Source organism: Nelumbo nucifera, chromosome 2 (genome assembly GCF_055504915.1).
Source record: "Nelumbo nucifera cultivar China Antique chromosome 2, China Antique-T2T, whole genome shotgun sequence".
Lineage (NCBI taxonomy): Eukaryota > Viridiplantae > Streptophyta > Magnoliopsida > Proteales > Nelumbonaceae > Nelumbo > Nelumbo nucifera.
The window spans coordinates 16,944,647-16,969,080 of record NC_142650.1 but is presented as its reverse complement, the minus strand read 5'-3'; the positions used below and the strand labels follow the sequence as shown (position 1 = coordinate 16,969,080).

At 37.8% G+C, this 24,434-nt stretch overlaps 1 protein-coding gene and 1 pseudogene across 4 annotated transcripts in view; both read left to right on the top strand.

The window, feature by feature from the left end:
• The window catches only part of LOC104597007 (uncharacterized), a 39,211-nt pseudogene extending 27,696 nt beyond the window's left edge, over positions 1–11,515 (top strand). The window contains exons 9-10 of the transcript XR_016082780.1: positions 10,115–10,183; positions 10,979–11,515. The product of XR_016082780.1 is annotated as an uncharacterized LOC104597007 (transcript). The remainder of the gene's footprint in view (positions 1–10,114; positions 10,184–10,978) is intronic.
• A 3,647-nt stretch (positions 11,516–15,162) lies between these two features.
• Positions 15,163–23,029, top strand: PHT4;3 (phosphate transporter 4;3). 3 transcript variants are annotated; one of them, XM_010258374.3, is made up of 9 exons: positions 15,163–15,703; positions 16,731–16,957; positions 17,152–17,524; positions 17,640–17,684; positions 17,777–17,923; positions 20,288–20,425; positions 20,526–20,559; positions 21,829–22,008; positions 22,652–23,029. In XM_010258374.3, the coding sequence occupies exons 1-9, from the start codon at positions 15,260–15,262 to the stop codon at positions 22,981–22,983; spliced, it is 1,920 nt and encodes a 639-aa protein (XP_010256676.1). In that variant the 5' UTR covers positions 15,163–15,259; the 3' UTR covers positions 22,984–23,029. The 3 variants fall into 3 exon arrangements, with proteins under 3 accessions (XP_010256676.1, XP_010256677.1, XP_088753503.1); XM_010258375.3 differs by having other exon boundaries at positions 22,615–22,985; XM_088897377.1 differs by lacking the exon at positions 21,829–22,008.
• Positions 23,030–24,434: the final 1,405 nt, after the last annotated feature.

Here is a 24,434-nt window from a genome sequence, read left to right as displayed (position 1 = left end):
GAGGGCTGTCAACTTGGAAAACATTGTAAACATTCCTTTAAAGCAAGTAATAAAAGATGTTCTTCTGTTTTTGATATTGTTCATACTAATGTGTGGGGGCCATACCATGTTTCCTCTATGGGTGGCTATCGGTATTTTCTTCTATTTGTGGATGATTATTCTCGGTACTCTTGATATATGTGATGAGATCCCATGATGAGGTTGTCTTTGGTTCAACAATTTCATCAGATTGTGTTGACACAGTTTGGGGTACGAGCAAAAGTGTTTAGATCAAACAATGCTAGGGAATACTTTGAAAAAAACCTATAATCATACCTTTTGGAGCATGAAGTTATCCATCAAAGCAGTTGTACATACACTCCACAACAGAATGGTGTAGCAAAAAGGAAGAACAAACATATTGTGAAAGTAGCAAGAAACATGATGTTGAGTTCTATAGTTCCAGTTCGTTTTTGGGGTGATGCAGTTCTTACACCAGTGTTCTTGATTAATTGGGTGCCTTCTCGTGTTCTTGGATATAGCACTCCGTTCAACCTTCTTTTTCCTGAGGGGGAGACATTCCATATTCCTCTAAGGGTGTTTGGATGTGTGTGCTTTGTCCATGTTCTTGGTCCTCACCGCTCAATGCTAGATCCTAAGGCAAAGAAGTGTGTCTTCCTTGGGCATGTAGGAAATCAAAAGGGGTATTGTTGTTATGATTCAATCTCCGGGAGTCGGTATGGATGTCACCTTTTTTGAATCCACACTTTTTTTTCTCGGGGGGTTCTTCTCAGGGGAAGCGTTTTGGAGAAGGAAGCGAACAATTTATACCACTTCCTGTTCCAGCTCCTTTGTCTACTCCAGTGTCTGACCTACCTATCTCACCCACTTTGCCACTTCCATTGCGTCCTGTCTCTGTGTTTTACACAACACCTACGATAGCATATGGAGGTTGATTCCATAATAGCGGAACCCACTTCACTCAATCACTCCCTATCGATTCATCGGAGATTCCAAGTTCGACTGACACAGACCTAGATATGCCTCTTGTTCCCCCTGATGATTTAGTTCCTATTGATACTACTACCCCTACTCCTAACGCCATTGCAGATGACCTTGATCTCCTTATTGCCCTCAGAAAAGGGAAGATGAAGTGTATTGCTCATTGCATCTCACACTATCTTTCCTACAGTGCATTATCCCCTTTCTATTGACCCTTCCTTTCCTCCCTTGGCTCTGTGTCTATACCCAGGAGTGATAGTGAGGCTCTCTCCAAACCTGAGTGGAAGACAACTATGTAGGAGGAAATGAAAGCATTGATTAAAAATCAGAAATGGGAGATTGTGGATTTGCTTGATGGCAAGGAGGTTGGATGCAGATGGGTTTATACAATGAAGTACAAGGCTGATGGGAGTAAAGAAAGGTATGAGGCGAGGCTAGTTGCAAAAGGGTATTCTTAGATTTATGGCATAGACTACTTGGAAACTTTTGCACTAGTGGCAAAGATGAGTTCAGTTTGAATTCTTCTATCACTAGCAGCTACATACTCTTGGCCACTTTTCCAACTTGATGTGAAGAATGCCTTTCTCAATGGGGACTTGCAGAGGAGGGGGTGTATATGGACCTTCCAGCTGGCTTCTACAATAATGTGGAAAAAGGAAAGGTATGCAGGTTGAAGAAGTCCCTATATGTTTTAAAACAATCACTCAGAGCTTGGTTTGACAAGTTTAGAAGAGCATTGGTTGTATTTGGCTATACTCAAACTCAATTTGATCATACTCTTTTTGTGAAGAGGAGGGGGTTCACTGGTGTCAGTTTTGATGGTGTATGCAGATGACATTGTAGTTACAAGAAATGATTTAAGTGAGATTGATACCCTGAAGAAGAATCTACACAAAGAGTTTGAGATTAAGGATCTTGGGAAGCTGAAGTACTTTTTGGGCATTGAAGTGGCAAGGTCCAAGCATGGGATCTTCATCTCATAGAGAAAGTATGTTCTAAATCTACTACAAGAGACAGGAAAGCTTGGGGCAAAGGTAGCTGGTACACCTATTGGTCAGAACCACAGGATAAATGCTTAAGAGGGTGAACTAGTGAAGGATGTTGGAAGATATTAGAGGTTAGTGGGGCGGTTGCTATACTTACGTATGACACGACCAAGCATCTCTTATATAGTGAGTGTGGTGAGTCAATACATGCATGCCCCACGAGTTCAGCATTGTGAGGCTATTGATAGGATACTTTCCTATTTGAAGGGACACCTAGGTAGAGGCATATTGTTTGCTAGCCATAGGCAGTTGAAGTTAGAGGCTTACATAGATGCTAATTGGGTAGGGTGCCTAGACGAGAAAAGATCTACATCAGGAGTTTGTACTCTTGTTGGAGGTAATTTAGTTTCATGGAAGAGTAAGAAACAGCTAGTTGTGGCAAGGTAAAGTGCAGAATCTGAATGCAGAGCCATGACACATGGTGTTTCGGAGCTCCTTTGGATCTGTTCCTTGTTAGGGGAGATTGGAATTGAGGTTGAAGAACCTATGATGCTATTTTGTGACAATCAGGCAGCAATTAACATTGCCCACAACACAGTTCAGCATGATAGGACGAAGCATATAGAAGTGGATAGACACTTTATAAGGGAAAGGGTGACATCTGGAGAAGTTTTCTTGCCATATGTTGCATTTGACTTGCAGCTTGCAGATATTCTTACAAAAGGAGTTGCAAGAAACAAACTGGAACATGATCTACGCAAGTTGGGAATGTGTGACATTTATTCCCAACTTGAGGGGGAGTGTTGAGTTTTGGGCTGATATTTCATGCTTTTTATTTACATAGCATAGTTGGGGAGTTATTGGGCCTTAGGCCCATTAGTTTATGTTTTAAGTTAAGAGTGTTTTTAAGTTCTCACAAGTAGCCGACTTACTAAGGACATACTTGTCTTTGTACTCTCTTTTATTTATGAGTATATAATCTAATGAAAGGGGCTGCCAGACCAAAATTTCTGAGCTTCTCCCATCCTCTTCTATCTCTCATCTCTCTCTTTCTTAGCTGAAACCTTTTCTCCTCTTTCTTTTCTTCTTTCTTTTACAGTTTTTATATCAAAACAGGTTGTCCAAACCTTTCTACTATATCTAATTAAAATCACCCATCAATCCCATTTATATACATCCTCAATTGCCATTCTCCAATACAAGTATTCCCTGTTGTCCTCTTGTTTGGCTAAATCATCAGCCAAACAGTTTGCATCCCTTGTTGTCCACAAAAACTGAACTCTTTAAGTTGTGTGCCAACTTCCTTATTTCTCTCACAACATGACGATGCTGCCAAGTGCCAAGTTAGGGGTGATCATTTCAAGCCCAGCCTGGGCCCAGGCCCAACACTTCAAGCCTGGCCTGAAATATATTTATATATATATATATATAAGATGTGATTCAAACTAATAAAATCAGTAGAATATTTCAGAATGAAGTAAAAGAAATCAAAGAAGAAGAAGGAGACAACAAGAAGGAGGAAGATTGGAGAAGAAAGGAGAAAGAAAGGAGTTTGAATGTCTCCTCTTTCCCCTACTCTTATCTTTTATAAAACATACTTGAGTTACATAAATTTCAAGGAGTTAAGTGTCCACATCAGCACTAAACTTAGAAAAACATAAAAAGAACTAAAGGCCCAATAAGAAAACATAACATGAAAGAACTAATAAGAAAGACACTAATGGGCTAGGGCCCATTCGGCCCAACCTCTCTACACTCCCCCTCAAGCTAAGCGTAGATATCCATCATGCCCATCTTGCTTATATAATGAACCAGCTTTCCTTTAGGAACACCTTTTGTCAAAACATCAGCCAACTGTTCTTCAGAAGCAACAAATGGTAGACAGACTTCTCCTGAGGCAACTCTCTCTCTTATAAAATGCCTGTCAACCTCAATATGTTTAGTTCTGTCATGTTGAACATGATTGTGTGCAATGTTGATAGTAGCTTGGTTGTCACAATATAACATCATTGACTTCTCACAGTCTATACCCAATTCATCTAAAAGTGATATCAACCATAGAAGTTCAGAAACTCCATGTGCCATTGCCCTGTATTCTGCTTCAGTTGAAGATCTTGCCACTACAGACTGCTTCTTACTCCTCCACGATACAATGTTCCCTGCTACCATAGCACAGTAACCTGAAGTAGACCTTCTATCAGCAATACATCCGGCCCAGTCAGCATTAGTGTATGCTTCCAGCTTCATGTGTCCATGCTTAGCAAACAAGATACCTTTCCCTGGAGTCCCTTTTAGATAGCACAAAACTCTCTCAACAGCTGCTAAATGTGGATCTCTGGGAGAATGCATAAACTGGATGATTACACTAACTGCATAGGAGATATCTGGCCGAGTCATACAAAGGTAAAGTAACTTCCCAACCAGTCTCTGGAACACCCCCTTATCAGGCAATAGTTCACCTTCAGTCACTGACAACTTATGATTTAGATCAATAGGAGTAGAAGTAGATCGAGCCCCCAGTTTCCTAGTCTCTGCAAGGAGATTAAGAACATACTTCCGTTGAGAAATGAAAATACCTTCCTTAGATCTGGCAACTTCAATCAAGAAATATCCGAGTTCTCCCAAGTCTTTAATTTCAAGCTCAGTGTTAAGAAAACTCTTGAGATGAACAACTTCCTGAGTATCATTTCCTGTAACCACAATATCATCAATATAGACAATCAGGAGGGTCACTAAGGAATCTCTCCTCTTAACAAACAAAGTATGATCCGACTGAGTCTGTGTGTATCCAAAAGCAACAAGAGCAGCCTGAAATTTGTCAAATCAGGCTCTAGGAGACTGCTTAAGGCCATAAAGAGACTTCTTCAATTTATAGACCTTTCCTTGCATCTCCTTCCCATACACCCCTAGAGGTAAAGACATATAGACTTCTTCATTTAGGTCCCCATTCAAAAAGGCATTCTTTACATCAAACTGATGAAGAGGCCAGTCAAAAGCAGTAGCTAAAGATAGCAAAACCCGAACTGAAGTCATCTTGGCTATTGGGGCAAAAATTTCTAAGTAATCAATACCATACATCTGAGTATATCCTTTAGCAACCAAACGGGCCTTATATCTCTCAACAGTACCATCAGAATGATATTTAATAGTGAACACCCATTTACAGCCAGCCAGTTCCTTTCCCTCAAGCAAATCCACAATTTCCCAGGTATTGTTCTTATGCAAAGCATCTAGTTCAGTCATCATAGCATCTTTCCATTCTGGTTTGGACAAGGCATCTAGGACAGACCGGGGAGTTACATGTGTGGAAACAGAGGCAAGGAAGGAATAGTAAGAAGGGGAAAGGAAGCTGTAGGACAGGTGTTTGGAAATACAATGAGTTGTGCATTTCCATTTGCCTTTGCGAAGGGCAATAGGGAGATCAAGGTCAGGGAAGGTATCCGAAGTGGTAGAAGAGGGCTGACTTGTTATCTCAGCAGTGATGGGAGGAGCAAGAGGCACATCTGAAGGCGTGGAAGCAACTTGCATGTCTCTTAGTGTTTGTCTTTGGTACCACCTCTGGATAATAGGATGAGAAAGAAAAGAAGGGGGATGAGTAGGAGGAGGAGGGGGAGCAGGGATAGATGACTTAACTGGAGTAGACTCTATGGAAGATTCAATGGGAATTGGAAGAGGAATAGATGGTGACGATGCAAACAACTCGTCTGAATGCACCCCCTCAAGAGAAGTACCAAAGAAAGGGATTGATTCTGCAAATGTGACATATCTAGAAACAAAGTGAGTGCCACGGACTAGGTTAAAACAGCAGTACTCCTGTGTGGAGGCATATCCCAAAAAGACACACTTGTGTGCTTTAGGCTCAAACTTACGTCTTTGATGACTGAACACGGACATAGCAAGTGCACCCAAACACCCGGAGAGGAAGAAAAAACAGATCTTCATTTGGAAAAAGCAAGCTAAAGGGAGTTTTAAACCCCAGAACCTGAGAAGGCATTCGGTTATCAAGTATGTAGCTGTAAGAACAGCATCGCCCCAAAATTTAACAGGAACATGGGAAGCAAAAAGAAGGCTCCTCGCAACCTCAACCATATGTCTGTTTTTCCTTTCCACCACTCCATTTTGTTGAGTGTAGGAACAGGAACTCTGATGAATAACTCCAAAGGTATCAAAGTAGGAGGAGAGACTCTTCTCAAAATATTCCCTTGCATTATCAGATCGGAATATTTTGATCCGAGTGTTAAACTGGGTAAGAATAAGTTCATGAAACTTTTGTACAATATTTGGTACTTCATCCCGGGATTTCAAAAGGTAAATCCATGTGTAACAAGAGAAATCATCAATGAAAAGAATGAAATATTTGTAGCCCCCCATAGCAGGTAAATAATATGGAAAAGAGAAACAGATCTTTTATTACTCACTGAAAAAGATTGTCTACAAAGTTTAGCAAGTTCACATGACTCACAATGAAGACTCGATAGGGATATTCCCTTAAACATTTCTAGAAACAAATGACTCAAAGCTGAAAAAGACAAATGACCAAATCTAAAATGACATATCATGACTCTATTAACTGCCTCTGATAAAACAGACTCCAAAGCAACTCCACTAGGTAATCCAGGACTTTGATCAGAGACATCCAACAAGTATATCCCATTCGCCTCATGGCCACTCCCAATAGTCCTCTGAGACTTCAGGTCCTGAAAAACACAGTAAGTAGGAAAGAAAGTTATGCTGCAGTTCATTGATTTGGTTAAACTACTAACAGATAAAAGGTTAGTGCTAAGTTTGGGAACATGAAGGACAGAGGATAAAACAAGTGAATCAGAGGCTTTAATATTCCCTTTGCCAGATATGGGAGTAAGAGACCCATCGCCAAGAGAAATCTTCTCTCTACCCGAGAGGAGCTAGTATGAACAAAAAAGGTTGGGTAGGCTAGTCATATGGTCTGATGCACCAGAATCTATAATCCAAGGAATTCTACGATTACCTGAGACTGTAGCATGATTTGAAGAAGCACGAATACCAGAATGGGCAAAAGTGGATGTAGAGGGGGTGCCTGAGGAGGAAGGTGCAACAGTAGACTCCAAGTGATTTATCAATTTCCCATCTCTCTCAAAGTCTGCCTTCATTGTTGCCAACTGCTCCATAGCAGATTTTTCTTCACATTCAGACACTGTGGCAACATTTACATTCTTGGGTTTTCCAGACTGACTACCCTTCTTAGAGCTGTTGTTGTTCCGGAACCTCTCAGGAAGAAGATCTAGATGAAGCTTCCAACAAGAATCCTTAGTATGTTTCGGCTTCTTGCAGTATTCACATATCACTTCCTTTTTCTCATTCAGCCCCTTTGGTTTTATTCCAGCATGTGCAAAATGTTCTGGAGGAGGTGGGGTCTGTAGCTGTACCTGTCGCCTGCACTCTTCATTGCTCACCATAGAGTATGCCTGTGCAAGTGACACATCATCCTTGGCCAAGATATTCTGCCTTGTAATATCAAATTCAGGATTGAGTCCTGTAAAAAACTCAAACACCCTGTTTCCTTCCACAAATTTCCTGAAAATTTTGGCATCTTTGGTGCTTTCCCATGCAAATGTTTCCATAACATCCAACTCCTGTCATAGTGACTTCAACATCGAATAATAGACAGCCACACTCTTCTCCCCCTGTCTTTAAATTCTTCACATCACTCTTTAGTTTGTAGGCCCTTGCAACATTTAATTTCTGAGAATATGTCTCTATCACACTATCCCAAATCTCCTTGGTTGAAGTCATCCACAGATAGTGTTGACTTATATGGGGCTACATAGAATTTACCAACCACCCAATAACTGTATAGTTATCCTGCATCAATTTTTCATATGTAGGGTCAGACTCATCCGGCATCGCCTTACTACCCGTTAGAAACCCTAGTTTACCTCTACTATAGACATGAATCTTAATGGATTGTGCCCACTCAAGGTAATTTGTTCCATCAAGTTTAATTGTAGTCACTCCTGTAAAAAAGGAATCTACGGGACTAGATCCCGACACTGGGATCTGCTTCACCTCACTTCCAGATTGCTCCATCAATCAAAGGAAAATAAAAAAACAATGTTTTTAACCTTTATAGACCTAACTAAGGTCAGTCAAGCACTCAAAAGCCCCAAAACTAGGGTTTCACCATACCTGGCCTCCGGGAAGAAAGAGAGAAGAGGTAGCCACTCAAACCAGAGCTATCCAAACGACTTACAACTGCAGCCGCCCACTTTTGGAGATAAAAAGGAAACCTCCAAGCCTTGAGCGCCACACTCAAACAACCTCTTCAACCTGTAACTGGAAATTCTCTAGTTGGCTAGGGTTTCGGGAAAAAAAAATTGCAGTCCCACTTTCTTGGCAATCTTCGACCAGATTTTGACTCTCCAAACCCTTTACCAACTAGGCAAACAAGATCTCTGAATAATCAGCAATTTATCTCTCCATACACCTTTCGATTAGAAAAAAGATGTATGGGAAAAAAAAGGAAAGGGAAGATAGACATGCTCTAATACCAAGATGTGATTCAAACTATAAAATCAGTAGAATATTTCAGAATGAAGTAAAAGAAATCAGAGAAGAAGAAGGAGACAGCAAGAAGAAGGAGGAAGATTGGAGAAGAAAGGAGAAAGAAAGGAGTTTGAATGTCTCCTCTTTTCCCCTACTCTTATCTTTTATAAAATATACTTGAGTTACATAAATTACAAGGAGGCCCTTAAGTAGGCGTCCACATCAGCACTAAACTTAGAAAAACATAAAAAGAACTAAGGCCCATAAAGAAAAGGCCCAATAAGAAAACATAACATGAAAGAACTGATAAGAAAGACACTAATGGGCTAGGGCCCATTCGGCCCAGTCTCTCTACAATATATACACTTTATATTTTCATATCTATGTTTATTTTATATTATATGATATATTATGTATAAATATTATAAAATAACACAAATAGCATTTTATGCGTAATATTTTATATTTATATAAATTATAACACATATTTTATGTCATATAATATAAAATATTATATATTATTAAATATAATGTTTTTAGTGACATAGGCCCAAAGCCTGGCCTGACCTGCATAGACCCAGGCCCGAACTTGTATTTCAGGCATGGGGTTTGTGCTGGGCCAGGCTTGGGCCCAGGTTATGATCACCTCTACTGCCAAGGCCCTGGATTGTTGTTAGGCAATTCACAATAATTTTGGAAGATTCACAATAATTTTGGAAGTACCTTCCACAATCATGTCACTAATACAAGATTATAACCTTCTTTACTTGCTAATTGATATGAAATTGTAAATAGTATATTTAAAATATTTTTATCTCTTAGGTATGATGATTTGCCATGTTTTGAAAGGAATTTAATATTCTTAAATTCTTTTTTAATGAATTTTAATGTTCTTAGATTCTTAATAAAGTGAATTGCTATTCTTTCAATTAATATGCATGCTGAATGGTATTATAAGGGACCTTGCCAAAATTTAGTTTTTTTTTTTTTTATTTTATAAAATTCTTGTTGCCTTGGTGCCCGCCTACACCTAGGTGACTAGGTGCCCCACTGTTGCTTAGAATTGCTTTGACACCTTGACAACTGACTGCTCTGGGTTCATCTTAGCAATATGTTCACCCTGGATGACAGGGATCTTATCTTTCTATTATGTTGCCAAATACTACAAGAACAAGTTGATGATGGTAGAACGCAAGACATGACTATGGAGTTGATCTTATGTTAGTTTCAGAATGCATTTTCCTTATGCAGCATGTTTCGAAGTAACATGATTGAAAAGAGAGTAGAAGATGTCTGTCCACTTGGCTGGCTATACTGTGACCCTGCCATTCCTATTAGTTTAGATGCAGTGATCTTTTCTATTGATTGTGTAATTTATAGTAATCATTAATTAGCATCCAATTGATGCAGTTGCTCTCACTTGTATTCTCTTGGATGTCATTATGTATCACTTATGTTTATTTCTACAAGAAAGATGTAAGCTTGATACTCTTGGAATGAACTTTAGTGGGAGAGAATAACATCTTGGATCTTGTTATTTGAGATTTGAAAATTTCATATTTTAATGCTTAATGAGACCTTTGCGCATATTCTGTGTGATCTCAGTTGTTTTCTTTGGACCACAGGTAAATGAACCTCGCTTAATTGAAGGTTTAGAGCAGTCATGGGAGGTGCTTGCTGAACCAATACAGACTGTAAGCATCTCATACTGTCCTTGTTTTTGTAAAATTTACTTAACACCTGGTCATCTATAACCAGGTACCATTTTTTATCCATTTAAATATGATGGGATGCATTGGCTTTTTCATGTGACTTTTTATTGTTTCCTTGGTTACTATTTCCATAATGATAGTAGTTAACAAGCATGTCAGTATTACAACCAACAGTTGTCCAATAAATACTGGTATGCATTTCAGTTTTAGTAGAGGTATATGTTTCAGTTACTACCCATATAGTTGGGATAAGGCATGGGTGATGATGATGATGATATTTTTCAGTTACTACTTAAAAAACAGAGGATTCAACATATACCCAAAACCCAGGTTGGTTCTGACTTTCTGAGCTTTATCTTACTAACATAGTTTTCATCCTTTTAATGGTCTAGAAGGTAACTCTTATAATTGTTGGCCAACATTTTTATAGACCAAAAAGTATTGTTCACCATCTGCATGAATGTGAACGTCTATTTTTTGGTCTATAATATATAGTTGCTAGAAGCCTAGAACCTATTGAATTTTAGAACATACTGCTCATGTATCCATGTTTTTGCACATTTAGGGATGATGTCTTTCACTATTCGTCATGCAGACCTATAGACTAGAATCATACTTTAAGAAACATTGTTGTCACATAAATTTCTCAACTTTTGGATCACTGTGACTTGAGCGCATATCAAACCAGCCTCCTCTTTTTCCTTCTGTGTTTTTTGTTCAGTGTTTATGTTAGAAACTCATTCTCAAATATACCATGATTTCTCTCTCATTTTCTAGGTGATGTGAAGATATGGCATCCCAGAACCTTATGAGAAACTGAAGGAACTAACCCGAGGAAGGGCAGTAACCAAAGAGAGCATACAAAAATTAATTGAAGGCTTGGAATTGCCAAAGGAAGCAAAGACCAATCTTCTGAAGCTAACTCCACCAACTTACATTGGAGCAGCAATTGATTTGGCAGAAGGTCTAGACACAGCTATAAATTTTGTAAATTGGAGCCAGGTGCTATAGATTGGCAGTTCATTCTGTTGGCAGGCATTGTTGGCTAGATTGCCCGTGTATGTAGTACTCGGGAATTTCTATCTGCTGTTGTGGGAATCAACAGACATGCTTTGGAAAGATGTGAATTTTCCTGGTTGAAGAGAGAATAACTGGGATGTCACACCCATGATAATGTATTCTGGGTTACTGATGACTAACGTGGTAATTTTTGCCTTTCCTATCTTTTGGTTATTTTCTTAAGTTGAAGAAAGACTTCTGAGTATTCAATTCAGAATATAAGGGCAGAAAAAAGAAATATATCCCACTTTTCTCTCGTATTCTCTCGTATCTAACTGAAAAACAAATTTTCATTCAACTATATTGTTGGAACACTTGAATTTGATTTTGACCTACACCCTTTTAGTTTAAAACTATTATACTTGCAAAAATCTTTACTAAATGAATATAATTTGTATTTATATTTGTATACATATTAATTTGCTGCGATGGATCTTAACCAGATCTTGGGGTTTGGTGAATTTAGATCCGAATTGATTAAAGGAATCTATTATTTGAGCCTTGGGGGGTTAAATTCGGATCCCTCCCTTGAGAGCTAGTTGGAGAGTTTTCATTTGCTTACCCCTCATCTGTACTGCGTATTAAGCTCATCTGTGCTTGTTTGTGACTTTGTGTGCGCATGGGGGATTGGGTGGGTTAGGGGGTTTGTTTATGTACTTAGAGCTGTCAACGGGCTGGGTCTATGAGTTCACATCTCCGCCCCATAGGGAGCTGCCCCACAGCACATCCCCGCCATGTACTGGGACCATCTCCCGATGATAGTACCAGTCCTGATGATGCCATCATTGGGAGATGTTCCCAATACACGGCGGATATTTGTTGTGGGGCGTTGTGGGGCGGAGATGTGATCTCTGGGTTCTATCCGATAGATCCAAATCCATTGTCCTGATTGCATTAGTTCTGGTTCTATGGTTTTGTTGGGTTGAGACTGTTCTTGTGGATTAAGACCATAATTGATAATATATAAAAGTCTCCTTATTTTTGTTATGTTTTATGTTTCATGTATAAAAGTATAAAATACGTAGAATATATAACATAATTTTGGTTAAAACACTTATTTTATCAACATATAAGCAGTTGATTTCCTGTGGGAGTTAGCTTCTTGATATGATTGGATCTCTCTTATGATATTTCCCTATATATAGTCCCACGTCAGCAGCCCTCTCTTTCTCCCATTTTCCCTTCTCTCTTCTCTCCTTAAACCTCTATCCTTTTTCCCTTATGGTCAAATTCGGATCTTCAGATCGAATTTGGATCACCCCTATCCGATCCAATGTGTTAATATATATATATGTATATATATGCTATTTATTTATTTATAAATATATTATTTATATTGTATTTTTATAAAAACATGTATATATATGATGAAAATAATTAAAAAATACTTGCATTTTTTGTTTTTTCTTTATTTAAATTGGTATATTTTAATTTTCTTCTAATAATTTATTAATTTTTAAAGAAACAAGTTGAATCAAATCAAATCCGAAGATCTGATAGGATTCGAATTCAGATTAAGTCCTATCAGATCCAATTGGATTTTCGGATCGGACATGAACAATGTCGGGTCAGATTCGAATCCAATCCGATTCATTTGCATCCCTATTCCCATGTAGCCACGTGGTAGCCCTCCCTTCTACACTAGAGTGCCATTCCAAATCTCTCCCACCTAAAATTCTTCATAAAACACCTTTTAATCTATATTGTCACATGGCAGCCATCTCTTCTTCACTAGAATTCCACTCTCTCTCTCTCTCTCTTGTTACCAATTGACTCAACCCCTCCTAAAATTTCTCCTAAACAATCTCTCACATCTAAAATTCCTCCTAAAACACCTCTTAATCTATATTATAAACCATCTAAAAGCCAAAAACGTGGGTAAATTAATTTGGGTAGTTAAATTAATTTGTGAAATATTTTTATACTTTCAATAATTATAGATATTAATGAATATTATTTAATAAATGTCAACACCCAAACTATAATTTTTCGTAATTTTGGTAAATTGAAAATTTTAATTATTAAGAATTACTTGCTGAAAATTACTGATTTTGATAATTTAATTTCAGAAATTTTTGAAAATTAATTATTGAAATCAATAATTACTAAAAAATTAATAATTAATTAAAATATTAATAAATACAAATTTAATAATTGAAAATTACCAGTAATTTTTAGCAATAAGTAGTTATTGATATTTCAGTAATTTTGGTCAATTTATTAATATTTAATGATATTATTAAACAATAATTAAAAATTTTAGTAATTTTTTAGTGGAGAATTAATTTCAACAAATATAATTTTTTTTTATATTTTCAGTAGTTTTGATATTTACTATAATTTTTAGCAATAATTAGTGATTTTTTTAATTTAGTGAAACTTAAATTATAAAACTTCCAATTTTTTTAAATAAATAATTGGAAAATTTTAATAATTTCCATAAGCATTGGATACTAAATTTATTATTACCATAATCAATGGGTGGGTTCGGGGCAGGGATCATATTCTCCATCCCAATCTCGAGTTTTTAATTAATCCCTATCAAAAATTTTAGCCTACATTCCCGGTCCTTGACAGAGAGGGCTTCCCCATCGGGGACATGAATTCCTGAACTTTTTTAATTAAATGTTTGTTTTTAGAAAGGTATTTATTTAAAATAAAGGAAACTTTAAAATGCAAATAATATTTTAAATATATTTTGATAAATAATTTTATAAATATCATAAATAATATTATATATTTAATATAATATATATACACATATATTTAATATATATAATTAGGGTTGGGGTGGGGTGTGGACTTCACTCCCCGTCCCCAATCAAATATTCCTATTAATGCTATGCCCACCCTATCTCCGCTAAAGCAATCTTCCTCCCCTCCCTGCCTGATCGGGGAGGCCGGGTACTTGGCGAGATGAAGAAAATTGTCATCCCTACCCTCGGGTTGTGTAACTCCATAGAACAATAAGTTTTTTAGTCCAATCTTGTGTATCACATGAGAGCCTGCTAGTGTGTATATATATATGTATGTGTGTGTATAAGTTTTAAACCGTTATTATCATAAGCAATTATAAATGTCAAGTATAATCTGATCTAATATGATATTAATAATTGGTTTGGTTTTGAGCCTATCTTATAAAATCGATTAAGATAGGCCCATTGATAGCTCCATGTGTTACTGGAATTGGGATTTACTCCTCGAACAAGCTTCAAATCTACCTCAAGGTACATCCCATTGCTTATTGGTAACATCTTCCCTTGAATAATAATACAAGAATGAGAGATGTTCTTTTGATTTTTGGCTTGAATGTGTTATAAGATTGGTGTGAAGAGATATGAGGAGCACATTTGGACTCATATTGTTCATTGCGATTATCAACTTTACTTAGCCGGGTTATAAACACTTGATCAAAACTTGACCAGTTTGTTAATTGGGCTGATGTTAGCTTGAACCAAGGGAAACAGGCCAGTCCTGGTTGACCATGAAATGGCGGCAACTGGCGAGTTTTTGTTTGTGCAGGTCCAGGGATTTCTCTTTATGGAGTGAAAAAAGAGTCATAAGTAGGGGTGGCAACGAGCCGAGCTCGAACTTATTAGAGTTCGGCTCGTCAGGCTCACGAACCGGCTCGAATATATATATAATAAAAATATTATAATTTTTATTTTTATAAATTTTTTTTTCTCAAAATCAAACTCAAGCCAAGCCGAATTCGAACTCGAGCTCGTAGAATAGTCTCGAACCGAGCTTGAGCTTGTTACTATTCGGCTCGGCTCGGCTCGAACCCATCCCTACTCGTAGGCCAAGGCGGGAAAAAACGACAACGCCAGGGCATTTTAGGTAATTTACCCAAAACCAGTAAGGCACGTATAATAATGATTTTCTTTCCTTTCCTTTTTTATTATCCAGCACCAGCAGACGCCTTCCGCCACTTCACCAATGACCAAACTTCCGACTACTCATGTTTTCTGAGTTTGGCGGTTGGTTCTGCGCAAGACGATGAGTCTTCGACTTTCTTTCGATCAATCAGTTCTTCTTCGTTCGTTGAACTTCCAAAGCCCTAACAGAGGCCGGGAGCAGTTTAGGAATGGTCTGTTATCTTCGCGTTTCTTGGAAAAGGGAGAATGCTTCAAAGTTTTTGGTTCTCGGAGTTCTCCGTTCACTCCGCTTCGAGGAGATGCGCCTGCCCTTCGCTTGCTTTCAACGCGAGCTCGGGTTTCTCGGAACGATGCTCAGTCATTTCCAAGTGGTTCTATCTTCGATGAGAATGAATTGCAAGCGCCGAGTTTCTTCGAGTTCATCACTTCGGAAAGAGTTAAGGTTGTTTTTATGCTTGGATTAGCTTTGGCCCTCTGTAATGCGGATCGAGTTGTAATGTCAGTCGCTATTGTTCCATTATCGCTGGCTCATGGTTGGAGCAGGTCATTTGGTGGCGTTGTTCAAGTAATTTGACTTTCTTTTTTGGCTTATAAATTTCTTTGTTGTTACTTAAATCGTGCAAGGTTTTGTTGGTTCTCAATTTTTGTTTTAGATGAAAAACTTATACCAAATGGAATTGTTTTTTTTTAATGTTTTTGTGACATCTTCTTTTCTACTAAGTATTTTGATATACTTAGGGCGAACTAAGTTTACTGTTGCTATAACAAATACTTACTTATTTATTTTACTAAAATGTTGGCAAGTTACTAATAAAAAATATCTACTTATTTGTTTATTATTTTTTGTAATTAGCAAAGTCATAAAGAAGTAATTCGAAAATGAGTACCAGAAGTAATAAATTGTATTTATGGATTCAATATTCACTTCTGATATATTAATTACCGGCTGCACCTATTTCTTATATCTCATAATATATAATATATGAATAAAAAATGCTTAAAAGATTGGACAAGCGATTTGTAGACAAATTTTAATCCAATTGTTCCAAAATATGGACCTAAACGAGTTCAGGTGTGCATGAGCTATTAGCTTGAGCCAAGCCCGGGCATAGACTTTAGTTTAGGAGCCTGAATCTTGCTGGGCAAAGCTCAGCACGGCTCTTGCCAATTCTAGATATAAATTGCGAATGTTATGATGGGAAACATCTTCTGCTTAAAGCAGTCTTTTACCACTATGGCTTTCCACTTTTGCAGTCTCTTGGTGCTAATGCACGTTTCTTCTTGGAAATTGTCTTTTCCTAGTCATATTTCTCTTTGGTAGCTAGTGCGACTAAATTAAGCAAAAATTGTATGACATATTGACCATTGAAAGGGTTTCTGGATGCATGTAAGGATAGACAGCCACCTTACAAGGCTAGCCAAATTGGTATATGTTGATCAAGCTCCATGGGAATATGTTGAGCATAGTTTCCAAAGTTGTGCCTGCAAATTCATTGGTTACTAATGAACTAGTAGCCAATGTGTGTCATGTTTAACATTTCCATAGTTGCACGTTGGCTTTTCCCTGATTCTTTACCAATTACTAATCGCAGTCATCTTTTCTCTGGGGATACCTAATGTCACCCATAGCTGGAGGGGCGCTGGTGGATTATTATGGTGGCAAGGTAGTTATGGCATGTGGTGTAACTTTATGGTCTCTAGCTACCTTTTTAACTCCTTGGGCTGCAGAAACTTCCCTATGGGCCTTACTTGCCACACGAGTTCTACTTGGCATTGCAGAAGGTGTGGCACTTCCTAGTATGAACAATATGATTTCAAGGTATTGAAATATTTTTAACTCCATCTGATAAAAAATGTTTAGAACTCCCAGTTGAATTTTTAGCAATATAGTCACAGTCCTTGTTATTTTTAGATTTGTGATAGTTTGCTTCAAAAACCTGACCTCTGTTATATTGAATTAAAAAGTTGCCTAGAATTAGATTTTAGAGCTGTTTGAACTGACTTTTCTTTCAGGTGGTTTCCTTTAACAGAACGAGCCCAAGCTGTTGGACTTGCAATGGCTGGATTCCAGCTAGGAAATGTTATTGGACTGACACTTTCTCCTATCCTCATGTCAAAAGGAGGTGTATTTGGCCCTTTTGTGATTTTTGGATTATCTGGGTTTCTTTGGGTTTTAGTATGGATATCTGCAACATCAAGCACACCTGATCACCATCCTCAAATATCAAAATTTGAATTAGAGTACATACTGAATACGAGTAAAAAATCTTCAATGCCTTCCACAGTGAAGAATTCAAAGACGTCCAAACTGATCCCCCCTTTCAAGCGCTTACTTTCAAAGATGCCCACATGGGCCCTCATATCTGCAAATGTGATGCACAGCTGGGTAATGCTTATGCATCTTATTATTACTCATAGAGAAGCCAAGTTATTATTACTTATTTGTGTTTATTTATCTATTTATGTCTAATTCTGTAATTGCTTTGATTCCACACATACAGGGATACTTTGTTATGCTTTCATGGATGCCCATTTACTTTAACACAGTAAGGGTTCAATGTTTCCATCAACTATGATATTTGATGGGTGCAGAGGATGCATGGCTGTAAAGAGAACTAATATTAATTCCCTGAAACAGATTTATCGAGTAGACCTCAGACAAGCCGCATGGTTTAGTGCTGTTCCATGGGTTATGATGGCAGTTCTGGGATACTTTTCTGGTGTCTGGTCGGATATGCTGATTCAGAATGGTAAAAGTGTCACTTTTACACGCAAAGTAATGCAGGTATCTCATCTATCTACTATATTGTTATTTGTGAGGATTAGACAAAATATGATATCTATTAAGTGTGGACAAATTACTAATAACTACATGGTTCTGCTATCTAAAGCCCTGTTTGGTGCGTCTTTCCGCGCAGTCTTTTTCCGTTCGGTGTGTAACAGATCTAGCCGCCAAACTCGGTGCGCTGAAAAGACGCAAGAAGTCCATTTTGGGCTGATTTTGGGAAGCTCCAAATGGAGCTTTTCATGTCTTTCTCGCTTTATTCTCGTACGGAAAGACACGGAAAGACACACAGTAGCCAAACTAGCTTCGGGTTGCTCATATCTTCATTCAAAAGCTCAATGTATGTTTTAACTGTCAGAGCTACCGGAAGATCTTCCCAAAAAGGCATGCCAAACGGCCCCTAATTTGAGGGCAAAATGCACTCCCTAGGGATTATGGGCAAAAGTTGTGAAATGTTTATATTTAAGCTTCTCCATGAGTCAAGTATTTTTTGTATGTTGTAATGCACTGTCTATAATCATAGATCTTTGGAGGAAAATAGGAGTACGAATCCATTTATGAATTTAAAACTTCCTTTTGAAAGGATGGTAGGGGTTTCTTTGTGGAGATATAATGGATGCTCCAGGCTTTTAGGGGTTTTGTGTTCTCTGATTGAGAAGCCAGTCTGTTTCGGGTGCGTCAAGGAATCTGGTAGGGGATTCAGTGTAGAAGGTCTTTGCCTTATTTTGTTTGGTTGGCTTAGGGGTTTTGTGTTCTCTGATTGAGAAACCAGTCTGTTTCGGGTGCATCAAGGAATCTGGTAGGGGATTCAGTGTAGAAGGTCTTTGCCTTATTTTGTTTGGTTGGCTTGGTTTAGTTGCGTAAAGAGGATGTTTTGTAAGGGATGGGGTGGGTATTGTTGGTTTTAGTTCAGCTTTGTGACATCTTATCACCTAAGACAGTTTCTTCTTCCTTTCTTTTTGTTTAATGAGATTTTCTTTTACTATAATTAAGTCTTCCTTTTCAAAGAGTAGACTTCTCATAAATTGTCTTTGCAGCTCTATTGTCTGACAATATTTATTTTCACGACATGGAATCATCATGGTTTCTTATTATTTTGCTCAATTTGTTACTCATCTTTCTTTCATTCTCCTATGTACATTGAATGTTTGGCAGGATGATATGAAGAATGATTTAAGACCATGTCATCTGTTTGTCCTTTCAATTTCTTCATAGCTTTCTGGATGTGTCTATTTCTTGATTGATAACTGAATCAAAGATTTTGTTAACAGACCAGAAAAAGGGTAAATCAAATTACATAACAGGCCAAAACTTATTGCAGCAGATGGACCACCATACCATTTCCCTGTTAGTCCCATGTCTGACCAATTCATGATTCATCTTCCGCCAAGTTAACAGGTTTGGGACCCACAAAAAAGAGGAATTCAGCTTGGAGGTTAAGAATAACATATCTTCTCTAATGTGATCTCCAAGGAGCACTCTTCACTCAGCCTTCTTATTACTACTTAGTTTCCTCCCTCCACCAAAGAAAGGCACTTAAAAAATCTAGCAAATTTTAATCCTACTAGTTAAAGAGAGAATCTCTACCCTGCTGAAGTTCCTCTAACTATAGGCCCTGAGTAGACCAAAGCAGTGGTCCTTCAATGATTTTTGAGTTCATCTCCACCCTGGATGAGTCTAGGTTGCACACGAGTTTTCTTCACATTAGCTGCTCTCAAACATCTTCACATCATCCTTCCCCTTCTTGTACAAGGAAGGAAGAAAAAATTGGCATGACGTCATAAATGAGTATCTGTATCTTCTGATAGCAACCAAGAAAAACTAAAGTAGGAAAAGGAATGCTGACAAATGCCTGTGACACTTGGACAGGAGATTAGTAGATGATAATAGACTCACTACTAAGTTGCTGTACACACTGCTCTACATGCAATCTGTGTGACAGGTATACATTGTTTATTTGCAAAGACCCTTATGTTGGAGACAAGTGGAATTTCATGAGTTATGGACTCCTATCACACACTGATTGCAGGTACGGTTGTCTGTGGCAACCATGTGTAGCAGATCCAGACTTAAGCAAGGGTAGAACATATGAGATGAATGAGATCAAGATGGTCTCCTCTGTAGAACATTTGTTGTTTTTTTTCTTATGCACCACCTTTCAACAAAAAACTCTAGTTTTAGGAGGAATTAGTCTTACCAAATTTCTTTTGCCAAAAAGGCCATAGGAAACAGGAGAGATGGCTCTGCAAAAAGAAAGGGTAAGAGAATTCTGCATGTGTCCATTCAATCATGAATTTTTATTAACATGCTTAATGTATTCGCATGGAATTAATAATAACATTGTAATATGTCCCTCCCATGCAGTCAATTGGTTTTGTTGGTCCTGGTATTGCTCTACTGGGTCTTAATACTGCGAAAAATCCGACTATTGCAACTGCTTGGCTTACAATAGCTGTTGGCTTGAAATCTTTCAGCCATTCTGGTTTCCTTGTAAACCTTCAGGTTGGTATTGTTGAAGAATTGATGGTTGAAGTAAGAGGATGTCGTGCTTTTTTTCCCCTTCCCCCCTAATCTTTTGCCTGTCTTTTATGACCATGACCAGGAGATTGCTCCACAGTATGCGGGTGTTCTACATGGTATTATCGAACTTCTTTTTCTATTTTTTCATTATTTATTTTGTTGATATATTTCAATCCTTTTTGGTTCTTTAATCTATAGGGTTTGGTTCTATGTACCCATTGCTTAAGTCACAAACATGTATGCATGTGGCATGAAAAGATTTTTCAGAAAGAGAACCAAAGATCCTTTCAAATTCCTGGTGCATCGGGAATTTTGTTGTCACTTGATGGCTATCATCAAGGGAGATCTTTTAGGCAAAAAAATTAGCCGGATAATATGGTATATCAGTTGTCACTGAAAAAGACCTTGGTTATAAACAGTAATACTAATCACTCATAATCTGTATATTCCCACTGTATAGCCCCTTGATAAACATGGCTGATGTATTTTTTATTTAGAAATGTTATACAACATCAGAAATGTTCAGCCATTGGTAGCCAATCCTTCTGGTTCTTGGATTTCCTCTTTGGGAAATAAGTAATCTTTGTTTGAGATGCTGTTTACGTGGAGAGTCTGGGGACTGATGCTTGAATGGCTGTTATAAACTGGGAAAAACTCCAATAGAAAGTTGGACTTTGGTGGTAGTAATTCTGTGAACTATGTGAATGACCACTTGACTGATTTAGAGGTTCCTCTATCTGATGGGTGATCTAGATTGGTTACAGGATCCATTCATGTGTCAGAAACAGGTTGGAGAGGGGGGTGGGGGAGGGGTAGATCGGAGATGCTTGCAACAAATGACTACATGGTAGACAAGGCATCTGTTAAGGTCATTATTCAATGTTGATCCCAGCTATCTGGTGTAGAGTGTAGACTGGATAATGATCTAGCAAGTGATTAGCTGTTTCAATTTCTCTTTTGGCATAGAATGCATGTATTGTTGGTCATACTATGTTAAGTTCTCTAGAAATCAGTTGATCCATGGACAAGTGGAGGAAAAATCCAAACTGATTAAAAAAAGCAGAGGAAAACTCCAAATCTGATCAATAACCAAAATAAGAATAGGTAGTCATGCAAAGAGAAATACATGGTCATGTCATATGCAACTTACACAGGCAGAAAAAATAATCTATATGTGAAGAGAGAAAACAAATACAATGCTGGTCAAATCCCTCTTGAACACAGGTACATAACAGGCTTGATCCCTTAAAATTACCCAGAATATTCAAATGAATAAGCAAGTTATGAATACGAAAATTATTGTTGAATTTTGAAATCTATTAGGGAAGAAGTTGACAGTTCATTTAAAATGAAGTCTATTGCAATGATTACTTTCTTGGTATCAGGAATGTCAAATACTGCTGGAACATTGGCTGCTATCATTGGAACAGTTGGAGCTGGTTTCTTTGTTGAGCTATTTGGTTCTTTCCGTGGATTTTTAATGTTCACAGCATTCCTTTATTTCTTCAGTGCTCTCTTTTGGGATATCTTTTCTACTGGAAATCAAGTTAATTTTGATGAAACTGGTAAGTGGTACCTCTACTGACTGCCGAACCCTAGTACTTTGTAGCAAGATAAACTGTACATCTTTCGTGGGGGGTCCCTGGAATTAATTGATGATAGCTGGCTCCTTTGAAGTGGATGCGTCATCCCTGACTCAACTAGGAAAATACTTCTGAAGTTGAATTTTAAGGATAAAAAAGATGATCACGTTGCAAAGCTCTCTTAAATCTTCCCTGTTTGGTGAAGTATAGAAATTTTAAGCAGAATCTGAGTTCTTTATTATCTTATAAAGTTCACATTCACAAATACAAAAACATAAGAAAAAGAGAGAAGGTTAGCAGATTATACTGCATATTGAAATTGAAACAAATACCTTGCATATTGTTATCTATATTAGATATTATCATATGGTAGAAAGGTCACTTGGCTTATTGTCCAAGTCAATCTACCCTATTTATGAAACCAGTTACTGTGCCATAGTGTATAAAATGTCATATTGCTTAAGTCACAATTTCCCGTGTTATCAGTTGTCACTGAACAAGCATCTCGCTTTGCACTTGAGAGGTTTTAACTCTTAACTTTTCTCTCAAGTTTCAAGCGAAGTTTACTAAGACATATTTGCATAACAGTTTCCTGAAGCAGATTCTGTGGATAACCTTTGCACAGTATTAACTGAATGGAACTGTACATACTGGCGACTTCTCAATAAAAGTTTTCTACAAGAAAAGGTCAAAGTACTGAGGAAGATATGGGAATGCTTACGCGATACAATTACCCGACTTGAACAGATGTACTCAGCTGAATCCAAGCAGCAGCACTCGTATGCATTGGAGGATAAAAGAATGCCGTTTGGTTTTCAGGAGTTTATCATGTTGATTACTGTTAGTCCTTTTTCCCTTGTTTTCTTTTTGGACAACTGTTACGGTTGGAGTATGAAACCAATGAGGATTTCATCCATATGTACTGTATATAAAGGGAAGAATTGCAGCTTTTCCTGACATCTCTTCTATTTTTGGCTATATAGTTGACCTACATTCAAATGCGTACCAAATATAGCACAGCTTGAAGAGACAGGTATAAGACAGCAAAGAAAGAGTTGAAGTAACCTTTTATCCAAATCATAGAAGAATAACCACGTTATGTTGCTTTGGATTTCCAACTCCTGGCATGTTGTCTACAGGCCACTTTCTGCCCTATCTTTAAAAATGTATAGCAATCTCTTGGAACTAGATGTTACAGTGTTGGAAAATCATCAACTGGACTGAAGAACCCCTAAGCTAAGATGTGTTTCTCAAGACCATAGCAAGGCCACTGAACCGCTGGTAAGAGAATGGCTTTTCAGGCTTCACAATATGATGCGTTGTTTTATATGTGATACTAGGTAAGCTGCTGCATGTACACATGGTGCATATCATCTTTTTATTTATTTATTTATTTTTTTTTGAGGAAGGTCAAGGTGTATATGGTCATCTGACCATGTCATCCAAATTGTCAGCCTCCTGTCTAAGGTTTTATTAGCAACTGCCAAAACCTAGGTCACACTCGGTAGCACATGAACTGACCTATGAGTTCTGAAATTTTTGCTTTTCAGAGGTTAGCAGGAAAAAAAAATATACTTCAGAGGTCAAGGATGTAAATCCTGTGGGAGTACAAGGTTTAATCTTTATAAGTCTATGACTCTGTGTTAACCTTTGGTTGGCTTTTCTTTGCTGCAGGCAGTGTGTTAATTATTAACAAATCTCAACACTATTATCCGGGTATGAGGTGATCATTAAACTGGGTTAGGTTCTGTTTATAACTCTAATAGTCGTGGCCACCGAATTGTCCACGTCTCAACTATAGAATGTGTTGTTTAGCCCTTGGATCTCAGTATTTGGCCATCTTGGCATCCTCTTCCTGCCTTGTGGCTCAGCCGCTTTGGGTAGGTAGGTGAAGCAGGCGGAACGGAAGATTGGATGTTGGTATTCTTGATGCTGACGTCTTCCTAACCACTCAGCCCTCTTACCCAATTTTTCCCCATCTGAATGTTTCAGTTCTCAGCCTGTGGAGTATAGTATTACCGTATTACGCCTGAATCTTTGGAATTGGAGTATTTCCCGTAGAATTCGAATTTCACTCCTCATAGCACGTTGCAGCCGTGCATTGGTTACATCTCTCCGTGAATAATAAATTACAAGGAGATGTTCCAGATATGCGGTTCCAAATGCTGTGTCGTTCATGGGCACTGAGATAAAAGATTATAATCCAGTAGGCATTGTGGGAGCCTGGGAGGATTGTAAACCTGCTGTTTTCTAGTAATTCTCCTTGAGAATTTATCTTTTTTTTCCCCTTGTAATTAAAAAGTTGATGATACCATTTTATGAGTTATTGTGGAATCGTTGGTGCCTGAGAGAATATCAGCCACGTGGTGCCACGTATGAATATGTTTGTTATTTTTTTTATAAATGAC